General features: G+C 44.2%; 1 protein-coding gene across 2 annotated transcripts in view; it reads right to left on the reverse strand.

Moving 5' to 3' along the window:
• The window catches only part of radil2b (Ras association and DIL domains 2b), an 80232-nt gene extending 71070 nt beyond the window's left edge, over positions 1-9162 (reverse strand). For both annotated transcript variants that reach the window (XM_063221800.1, XM_063221799.1), the window contains exons 1-2: positions 8543-9162; positions 138-420 (exon numbers count right to left, since the gene is read on the reverse strand). In XM_063221800.1, the coding sequence (XP_063077870.1) occupies positions 138-420; positions 8543-8658 (399 nt within the window). In that variant the 5' untranslated portion in view covers positions 8659-9162. The remainder of the gene's footprint in view (positions 1-137; positions 421-8542) is intronic.
• Between the last annotated feature and the right edge of the window lie 2609 nt (positions 9163-11771).

The raw sequence follows: 11771 nt of genomic DNA on the forward strand, positions 1-11771 counted from the left end.
TTACTTTTTTACATTTAACTGGCTGCAATTTCGGCCCACTGGGAAAATGCTATGTATGCCAGATTACAAATCCAGCCCGCCAGGAAAATGCCCGGCATGCCCTGTCTGCCAGATGACCAGTCCAGCCTTGTCACTACCTGATTGGACAGCTCGGCAGGGTCGTCGGCCACCAGGTGTCCTCCTCCGTCCTCGCCGCCCCCTGCACCTCCCCCTCCTCCGCCATCGGATGCCATGCCGTAGTAGTATCCCCCTCCGCCGCTGCTGCCGCGGCCCAATGTGGAGAAGCTGCGACTGAAGACGGCCGAGAGCCGGTGGTGGTGCCGGCGGACCCTGCTCTTGGACGGTTGCCTTTGACGTTGGCCGGAGTCCCCGCTCTCCAACGACCGGCTGCTGTTGGTGGGGCTGGCGGTGGTGGCCCCTCTGGAAGCACAGAGAGAGAGAGAGAGAGAGAGAGAGAGAGAGAGAGAGAGAGATATTTAAAAATCATTTTTCATAACATACAATATTTCCCCTACAGCATCTTCCCTCGACATGAGAAGGGAGAGTGTGTGTGTGTGTGTGTGTGTGTGTGTGTGTGTGTGTGTGTGTGTGTGTGTGTGTGTGTGTGTGTGTGTGTGCGTGTGTGTGCTTGTGTGTGTGGCGGAGAGCCACACCAACTACACTAACCGGTTGGTGGTGGTGGTGCTGGAGCCACTGGAAGCACACACACAGAGAGCAGGGTCAGATTAAAGATGGGCTGGGGCCCCCAGGCTACAGGTTGATGGAGGCCCCCACAGAGGGCAAATTTTGCGGCAAAATGACATAGCCAGGAACTAAGAATAACATACGTATTTCCAGACAAAATTTTGAATAATGCATCTTGTTACAATTCTGCCCCCTACAGTCCCCCGCCCCTCGGCCATCCGGCGGCCCCCTGGCAGGTGGGGGCCCCTAAGCTGCAGCAATATCTACCCTGTGAGTTAACGTGGCCCTGGCAGGGAGTGTGTGTGTGTGTGTGTGTGTGTGTGTTTGTGTGTGTGTGCCTGGCCTTTGTGTGGATGGTGGAGAGCTACACTAACTAATAAGCGGAACACACATATGTCAAACCACCACCCCTAAGACGATGACTGCCGATGAATACGACGAATAAAAAATCACCATGCCCTACACTGTAAAACATTGAAAACCAGTTAAGCATAAAAAAGCAAGTTGACCTGCTGCCTTAAGTTTGTAAGTTACCTCAACTCAAGACTTAACTCAACTCCAGGCTTTCTCAAGTTGAGTAAACTTACAAACTTAAGGTAGCTTAAGCTTGAGGAACTACGTTTTTTACGTTCAACTCTCTGCAATGTTTTACAGCGTACCTGTCCAAAATGTCACTTTAGTGTAGACACAAGCGCCAGGCTTTTTTCCCTCTTCTGTGGGACCTACCGTAGCGTCTAGCCGAACGGAGAGATGGAGAGGCCTGTTGTGATTCGTCTGTCCTTTTCTGTCCAGAAACACAACTAAACTGCCACCTATAGCACTTTTCTTCACTTGGAAATAATTTTAAAAATAACCGTAAAAAGTAGATTTTTTTGTTTTAGCACAAATCAAATACAAAAAAGAAAAGAAAAGAAAAACACACCAGTTCAGTGCTCTCTTTACAAGTGTGCTCCTGTTTTCCTTTCTGTGCAGCGCTCCGCTCCCTCCGAGAGTGAATCAAAGAATAAACTCTTGATTGTTGGGTTGCAAAAATCCATTAATCTTCTTACTTGCTAACTCACAGGGCTCTTTTTTCTCTCCTTGTGCGACCCACCTACATTCTTTGTGTGAGAGGTATCACAGCATAAGCTGCAGCACAGCAGCTCCTGTTGCCTTCAACAACCAACAAATCCATGAATATTTCATTTTGTTTGCTTTCACCTCCATGTTTTCTTTTTTGGCTCTCAACGTTTGACAGCAAAACAAGTACAATACCGACTGCTATGACATTTCCACCTCAAAACTCCAAACACTTGACCACAGATCAGCTATGTTCAACAATGAGGTTGACTTAGGCGAAACACACTGGATCCTTGTGGACTTGAGACGAGTACTTTTGGGATTCAAAATGGGGTCAGTTTCCTTCTATACAACAAACCTCACTCTAGCGTAAAGCTCTTTGGGGAAACATGTAGCGCGTTGATTCTAATCCAGTCTCATACCCCTATACCAGCTCATAGGTTAACTCAACTCAAAGACTTAGCTGAACTCGAGGCTTTCTCAAGTTGAGTTAACTTACAAACTTAAGGCAGCTGAGCAACTTACTTTATTACGTTTAACTGACTGCAATGTGTACTGTCTTGTGTGTGGGTACCCTATCCAGATACAAAGCCGAAAGCCAAATTGAGTTTAGAGTGGAAAATGAATGTATAACTGTATGTATATATAACTTCATTTTGTGACTATTCGGGACTTGCATGACCCGATTTAGGGCATTTTCTCAGTTTGTGAACTTTGCCTGTATAGCGTAGCTTAATAGGATTGGGTGGTGTGTTTGGGTGCCAGGGATGGTGTAAGTTTTAATGTGTCTGTTATTTGCCCAATAGCATCACGTTCAGCAGCAGTAATTCCTGGACAAAGGTATTGCCACCTCCTGAACCATACAATGCCAGCCACACAATAGTCTATTATTCATTAAAAACAAAGGAGATATGCACTCGGCGCTTCTAATGTGCTGTTTACACGTAGCTGGATATTTTTAAATGTGGATATTTTTTTCTCCTGGTTGTATTGGTTTTGCATTGATTTTGGCCTTCCGTTTCCACGTAGCAGATATTTAAAATTCAGGTATGAAAAGCAGGAGAAAAAAATATCCTATTTAGGGGGCTCAAAAACATTTGTTACAATGGAGGATTTTTTTTAATCCATCTGTTGCGTTTACACCTAACAAGAGAAAAAAATACCTTGCTAAAAAAATTTCCTGCTACGTGGAAACAGCACCTGAATTAACAATCCGGTGCAACCAGAGCAGGACTAAATTAGGGGTCTTACACACCAAGGCGGTAAAGCGTCGCGGAACGGCCACGTTTTTTACCGGCGTCGGTGAAAATACATTGAAACCTATCTGTCCTTACACACCAACCGGCGGTAGTCGGGCGTCAGCGGCGCGGGAGCCGGCTCCGCGCCGCGCTGCATTTGGAAAATAGAACTCGAGCGCATTTTTCACGCCGGCGACCGGCGGTGTCTCATTCAAATGAATGGCAAAGTAGCATGCTAGCTTTGGCTGTGGCTAGGGTTTTGAATAGGACTGGCCGCGCACGCCGACGCTGTCAGTGTGCAAGGCAGAGAAAAGCACGCCGGCCAAAACTAAGCAGAAAGACCGCGTCCGTCCTGCGACCGTTCCGTTCCGCCTTGGTATGTTTTGGCCCTTATACGTACAAGTCTTACTGCACTGAACAAAATAAATGACGGAAAATAGACATCCGTGTGGCACCAGATCCGTCTATTATTCATTCTCTTTGCATATCTCCTCATTTAAAACCCTTTCTACAGTGTCTGTATTATAAATAAACTTGTTGTTACCAAATTGGTACAGCCCAAGTCTTAATCCGCTACTTCATGCTCTCTCTAATGTGATGGCAGTGTTGTTATGAAGTAGTTTTCAAGTAAGTAAGTAATTAAGTATGCCCTTTATCATCCCATAATGGGGAAATTCACATGTCGCAGCAGTATCACACATTCAACATGCACAAAAATACAAAAATAGATGCTATATATACAAATACAGGGCCAGAGAGTTAAGAAGAAGGAGGTATGTAGGGAAGATATAAATTAGAAATGCTATACAGATACAGATGTTATCTAATTGTGTAATTTAACACATTAAAAAACACAGAGGTACAGTTTTGTCAGTAAACGGTAAATGGCCCTATGAGGCTACAGAGGTCTTCCTCCAACAGTACATTACCAAATGAATCTCGACCAAAAATGTTCAAGTCTTTGGCAGAAGTTTAAAAAACTCCGGCACACTGACCATTTCGCTGTTCTTTCTTTAATAAACGACGTTTCGGTACTAGACCTTCATCATGAAGGATTGCCTGATGAAGGTCTAGTACCGAAACATCGTTTATTAAAGAAAGAACTGCGAAATGGTCAGTGTGCGGGAGTTTTTTAAACTATTGCTGAGTGACCCATGGTGCCATCTCCGACGCACCTGCCAGCTGAGGTGTGCGAAAAAAGCCGAAATTTAAGTCTTTGGCAGACACAAGACAGCACAGATGTCAGAAAAAACACAACAAACAAATTAAAGCAGGCATGCAACATGTCATTCTTCTTAAAGGAACAGTAAATAGTTTTCCTCCTTGGTCTCTCTGCAGCAGGGATGTCAAACTATAAGGCACAGGGGGTCAAATCTGGACAGTGGGGTAATTTTTATTCAGCCTGCGAGATCATTCAAATTCAAATGTGTCTTGCAGTCGGCCAACATAACACTGTTAATACACTGTAACTTGATGGTAACACAAAATGTAGTGTATCACAGGCATGTGAGTGGACTCACTAGTGAAACATTTCACAACATACACAACAGAATATACGCAAGCGCATTTTGAACTACCATATACACGTATGATGGGAATTTGTTAGGGAAATCTGCAAATTTATTAAGCAAATGTGTTAATCAAATTTAGCATATGAGGCCCGTAAATTCATTCCAGATTTTGATTTTGAGTTTGACATCCCTGTCCTGCAGGCTGGAAGTGAAATTGTCTCTCCTCTGGACCACAGAACCGCTGCTGCTGCTCCTAACATACAGGTACAGGTATCAGTTTTAGCCCATGAAGGGTGTTGAAGTGCAGGTCACTCTGTGTGCAAGGCTGGGTGGCAACAGACTACACTATACTAGCCAGGCCGTGCCCTCCTAGTGACGCAACAGCTTCAGCGTTACTACCAGTCAGGTCAAGAGCAATGCAAGTACTTTCTGAGTTCCCGCAAATACGGGAACTCCTCCCACTTTGTTGGAAGCAAACAATCATTAGCAAACTAAGGGAGGCCGTTTGGGAAATGCAGTTTGGGAAATGTTAATTGTTATGCTCTTGGTCAGACCAAGTCTCGAAGAGATTTGAAAGTTGATGATGATCAGGCTAACACTATACTGTATTGACGAAAGTTTTCACTAACCTGCCTTGACTCACATATGAACTTCATTGTCATCCCATTCTTAAACCATAGGGTTTAGTGTGTTATCGGTCCACCTTTTGCTGCTATTACAGCTTCAAGTCACCTGGGAAGGCTGCCCACAAGGTTGAGGAGTGTGTTTATAGGAATTTTTGACCATTCTTCCAAAAATACATTGGTGAAGAATGGTTAAAAAAAATCCTATTAATGGACATGTAAACGAACTACAAGCTTTTGTTTGTCAAATAACATGTCTTATTCTCCCTCCCCGTTTTTGTGCTTGGGTTCTCAAACTCAGGTGAAGATTTCAGCGAGGGTTTCCATGCTGTCCTTCAGATGGGAATGGTCGTGCAAGGCAGCATGGGATTTCCCAGGTGATGTACAAGGCAACACTATGGAGTTTTACTCTTTATCCGCCCTGGAGGTTGAAGGCGGACTTGCCTGTTATTGGAACAACTGAAAGTGGTGGCCTAGCTGCCTTTCCACGCCTATATATGTGGATGTTTTATACTTGTGACAAATGGGAGCACCTAGGCTCTCCTTTTTATAATGTTGTGTGGTGATGCTTACTTGCATTTTTTTTATTTCTTGCACTATGGTAAAGCACTTTGTGACTGTTTTGTCTGTGACAAGCGCTATATAAATACATTTTACCTTACCTTACCTTACCTAACCTATAGGCTGTGGAGGGATAGAATATTGGCATATTCTTCTTATTCTTGTTCCTATTATTATTATTACCTCCGCCAGGAGGTTATGTGATCGCCTGGGTTTCTGTGTGTGTGTGTTGTCTGTGTTTGTTTGTTAGTTCGCTGCTATTCCACTGCCTGCCACAAGGTGCGCACGGTGAGCACTGAGCAGAGGCGTGTCTGCGCCTTTCTCAGCAAGGAACAGGGGAGACTGCCGCCAGCTCCAACACCAAGTGCATTTCACCTAAAAAGTTGTTCATCTGCAGGCAGCCTTCATCCGCAGGCAGTAATCAGTCCTGTCAAATGAATTACCACCGCTACCAAAATTATTCAATTTCTGATGTGTGGCCTAGACTAGGCCTATGTTATCATTGCTGTTGCGAGAAGGACAGTGACCACCCCCGCAGATCGCTTGGTTCACAATGGTGTCGAATTAATTACGTTGTCAAAAAATATGGAATATGTGATTGTGTAGGCTACGTTCACAATGCTGTTGTGGACTGTGACTTAGGTTCACAATCCTGTCGAATTAATTAGGCTACCGTTACCAAAATAATTTATGACTATAGGCCTACATTCACAATGCTGGTAAAATTCATTACATCCCCTTCGCTACATTTAAAAATAACCCCAAGTTGTTTGCGAGATGGACAGGGATCATAAAGTCCGACAGCATGCATTGACAGTAAATAATGGACAGCATGCATAATGGCCGAGCACGGGCAAATATTCCACACGGGTGAGCCTGCGCCATTCTAAACGGTTCCTAAGGAACAGGGTGGGACTGTCTCCTTTGACGCCAGCTCCCACACCAGTGCTGCTATCAACCTAAAAAGTTGCTCATCAGCAGGCAGCCTATAACCTGCTACACCCTCGTTGAAGTTAACAAACAATCATGTAAAATCAATCCGCTGCCTAAAATATGTGTGAAGTGGAAGTGAATTGTTGCGAGATGGACAGTGACCACCGCAGATCATTTTGGTTGACAATGTCGAATTAATTGGGTAGCCTACCATCGCCAAAAATATGGAATTTGTGGCTGTGTAAGTTCACAATGCTGGTCAAACACCCCCTTCACTAAATTTAAAATCAAGCCCAGTTGCGAGATAGACCACAAATTCCGACAGCAATGCCCGTGGACTGATTAACGGTGAATAGTGATTTGAGGAATGGGGGGAAGCAAATGCCGCTTCAACCGACAGCGCCAAGACCAACCAGTGGCCCATGAGAACGATGCATATAGGCTACCATCGTAGGCAAAAAAAGAGGCCTTACCCTTCTGTAGTTGTTTCAGTTTTGTTGGTCAAAATCATTACATTCCCTTCATTAATTAGGCTCTATCAGCGCGTGATCACAAGGTTTCAAAGCAGGTAGATTTTGCAAATGACTGAACTGACATGAATGTGTCATTTTGAAAGTTCTGAAAGGAATAGGTATAGTCGTTCATATTGGCAAAGTGATTATTTTTGTCCATTATCTAATTATGCCATGCCTGGCGGAGGTATGTGATCTCGGAGCACTTTTCTAGTTATTATTATTATTATTATTATTATTATTATCATTATTATTTGTAGGCCTGTTATTATAAGAATCTTCTTTATTTCGCACAACATGGAATTCCATTCCTGTTACACTGCAAAGATCATATGTTTGAAGCTTATTCCACATTACATTTCATTTTTCCTTACATTACATTATTTTCATGAGCTTCCCCTTGAATGCAATTTCGGGCACTGATGAGTGAGATGTTTTCAATCATATTGTAGATTACAGAGTAGTAATAAAAGACATTCCTTCCATGCTATTATGACTCCATATGTCATACATCCATCCATCGCTTTGGATAAAGCTCTATTGGGAAACTCCAACTCCCATTGCCATTGTGACACAGCACTCCACAGCACACAAGTGAACACTGCACACTGCACACAACAATGTTGCATTTATGCCTCACCCGTGCAAGGGGGCAGCCCTCAATGGTACCCCAAGGGACCAGTGCGGTGGGACGGTACCATGCTCAGGGTACCTCAGTCATGAAGGAGGATGGGGGAGAGCACTGGTTAATTACTCTCCCCACCAACCTGGCAGGTCAGGAGTCGAACCGGCAACCTTTGGGCTTCAAGTCTGACACCTGAACCGTTTACCCATGACAGCCTGTAAACTGTCCATAAAAGTGTCTGCCAAACGTAATGTCACATGGGGAACATAAAACTCCAATGAAGTTGCTCTTATTTTACACTAATGTATTAAGAAAGTCATAATCTCTTGCTTTCATGGTACACATGAGGCTGATGGAGGGAGGTCCTTATTTGAAAACATATTCCACTTCATACGCTTGTATTCAATAAATGACATAGTGGTATGACATATTCAAAATGGTTATATATTTTGAATACGTCTGTGCTGTTAAATGAGCGAACTGAACAAAACCCCACATCCTCCAGTACATGTGTGTGGGTGATAGATCAACGCCAATACAGCTGGAACATGCAGTGGGCACAGACATGTGTAGCGCTATGGTGTGAAATACCAAACACTTAAAAGTCATGGGAACAGTGGATGTTTTTAACCGAACTAACTAACTTATTCCGCTCTTGTGACTCTTTTCTAGCATATAGGCTACTTTGTGATTTTGAGTGCAGTTTTTACACCTATTATTTTTGATGTAAGCTATCATTTAAAAAATTAAAAAATAACATCCAAAATAGAAAAGAAAAGAAAAGATATGTACTCACTGTACAGATCCATTGCTCTGTTTTCTCCCAACCTTCCCAAAACTGAGCTTACGAAGGCTGACAGGTGATATCACGCTTGTCTTGGATGCTTCCACGATTCGCACCTCCGAGCTCATTGCTCCGGATGAGTGGGCTACCTGCCAACTCCAGAGGTGCCGCTACTTTCTCCTTGGGTAGATGACGCCTTGTTGCGACTGAAAAGAGCCTCTGTTAGCGCATAGCTACTGGCTTCACAGAGGTGTCCTGTCTCGGGATGCTCTGTCTGAGACTTCTGAAACTCCCAATGAAACGTGCCATTGATGCGCGAGCGTTGCTGCGCCCCTGCATTTTCAAAAACCAAAAAAAAAAAAAAAAGTTGGCATCCCACGCGTCAAGTTTGGTAATGACGTTGGCTACCTGGGTGTGAAGTTACAGCGCCCCTGCACGGGAGGAGGGTGGTGGCTGTGAGTGACAGTGCGCAGGAGTCACCCCTGCTCCCTGGATCGGACAGGCACTGAATACTCAGCGTGCAGAAAGTAGCGGGATTCCTCGTGCATGCACAGCACACACACAAGAGTGCAAAAGGGGTCCTCCAGTGTGAGAGAGGTGTAGTTCTAGTCTAGTGCTGCCGGCACATCTGCAATCATTTGCAGAGTGTAGCGGTCCTGCCACACTCCCTCTCAAATATGCGAAACAGCTGGCTAACTTATTGTCAACACAGCGATATTGCTCCTGGGGTCGCCCCCATATATCACGACTGTAATCTTTGTCGAATGCTCCACCTTGTGGCCAGTGGTATTAGCCCTAGTAGGGCATTTGCTTTTGTGCGTAATGGCCAACTGTGTGCGTGTGCCGCCTTTTACGCACAAAAAGCAAGTTCAAATGACCAAATAAATATGTTCATTTTGATGAACACGCATGTCTTGAATTTTGGAACCACTTCCACTGCCGTAGATATATGCGTTATGGGTAATTAGGAGCTTAAGTTTATGTTTTCAACATGACTCGTTTGTAATGCCTGTGCGTATCACAGTGGGCCAGGCCAGTTCTAGTCAGTTTTGGTGGCCTGGGCGAGCACCCCTCTTTCTTTTTTGTGCAATAAGAAATTGACAAATGTAAACATAGCATCACACGTCTGATCGAGCACAGCTGATGTAGCACCAGTGCCCATAATAGAATAACCAGCGACATTCTGATTATGTGGCACTTTTGGATGTTACTGGTGCCCCCAAGACATTTGGCGCACTAGGCAACCGCCTTGTCTGCCTATGCCCAGTCCCAGCAACCCTGATAGTGAGATTACAGAAGATTTCAAATCACCAGAACAAACAGCATGAAGGATTTACTGCTGTCCACCTCACAAATCTAGATCCCAATAATAAACAAACAGAAGACTATATGGGTTTTTGAATATTCTGATGATACAAAGTGGTAAAACAGCAGCACTAGATGTAAAATTGTGATGACTGAACTGTCTCAAACATACCTGTTTTTTGGTGCAAAGTCATTCCAAACATTTAGATGAGCAAGGAAAATGTGCAGGCCTGGCTGAATGGCTTCCTGTGAGGCCTGACTGCTGGATAAGACAATGTTGGTCTCATCAAGTTCAGTTCGCCTTGTGGCCCCCAGGGGGCGTAAAAGGATAGCAGAGAAACAGAGAGCACCTCTCATGACCAGAGAGAAGGTCAAAAGGGCACCGAACAGTGGTGCACTTTCTATATTGTGTGGGACAGTGGCCACTGGCCAGAGTTGAGGTAAAGCATTCTGCCTATTGCCACGTTTGATTTTTTTCATGAATATTTACTAAATAATTAACCAATATTTACTTGTATGACCAAAATACAGTTATTTGCAGTTCAAATGTCTATTTCTGGACATTCAAAATGGCAAACATGGAGAAGATCCAACTTTTTATGTATGAAACGTGCAATTTTCCCAGTCATAATGAATACTTAGAATTTCATGATGGTTGTAAGTATTCATGGAAATGGTAACATTTGTGAATGGACTGCATGAATTCTGGAAATTAACTACCAAAATTAGTACACAGTGCAACTTTAAATGTGTCGGTGAGCAACACTCATTGTTTCCTTACCCAACCACCGCAACATGGTTGAACTAACCTTAAACTGGAGCTCACCAGGGCTGTCCTACTTTATCTGCCATGGACTGTTGAATCTCTTGCTTCCTCTGTTCTCCTCTCTACCGTATCTTTGTATGGCCTGTGTCTGTTGAGAGCTGCTTTGGACACATGTGCCAAGTATAATGTAATGTAATCATTTTTTCCTTTTACATATGTTGGAGTGTAACACATAGAAGCAAATTTCAGATAGATGATATGAACAATAAATGAATCAAGGCAAACTAGGGCAATGTGTGTGGATCCATGTCTAATCTCGTTAATACCAATAATATTGATATGATGTCGTAGAGGGTTTTTTTCTTCTTCAGTGGTCTGTTTATATACAGAAAACACAAATGAAGATCATTAGTGGCAGGCCTATATCTTTATCCTTCAGCCTCAACAGAGCAATGCTGCTCCAATGTATGTAACATGTAAACACACAGCAACCAACTCCCAGCAACCAACGCACCCGAGCACAGCTGCTTGGAAGGGGTTAAAGCCAGCAGCCAACGAACACCAAACAGCTCAACTGCCTCACAAACAACTCGTCAGTAAGCATTCAGCGCATTCGGCACCTTTCACTCAGCACTGTTGCCGCCCCAGCAACCAACGCACCTGAGCACAGCTGCTAGGAAGGGGTTAAAGCCAGCAGCCAACGAACACCAAACAGCTCAACTGCCTTATTTTCCTTTTTTATTTTTTATGCTTATCAAATGTATGAAACGTTTGTATTGTTGGTGTGAGCTGTACGCCAGAAGCAGATGGGCAGTGAGACTGGCCACTCACTGTTGGCCCACTAACTGGAGTTGGCGGTGTTGTGGTTCAGGGCCGAAACACCGCAGAGAAGGCTGGACACCACCTGACGACACCTGCTTCTGGCGTAGGGCTACAGCTACCTGCGAAGGTGGTTGCGGAAGGCACCTCCTGTGCATGCATGATGAATGTGTATTCCCTATGTTTGTCTAGTAATTTATACAATAAAGATGTTTGTGACCCATGGGCACCGGAGGAGGTGCGACAGGCAGCAATGCCCAGCAGGTATTAACAGCTACCTGTACAATCCTAACATGTAAACACACACACGCACGCGCACACACACACACACACACACACACACACACACAC

Source organism: Engraulis encrasicolus, chromosome 17, assembly GCF_034702125.1.
Source record: "Engraulis encrasicolus isolate BLACKSEA-1 chromosome 17, IST_EnEncr_1.0, whole genome shotgun sequence".
Classification (NCBI taxonomy): domain Eukaryota; kingdom Metazoa; phylum Chordata; class Actinopteri; order Clupeiformes; family Engraulidae; genus Engraulis; species Engraulis encrasicolus.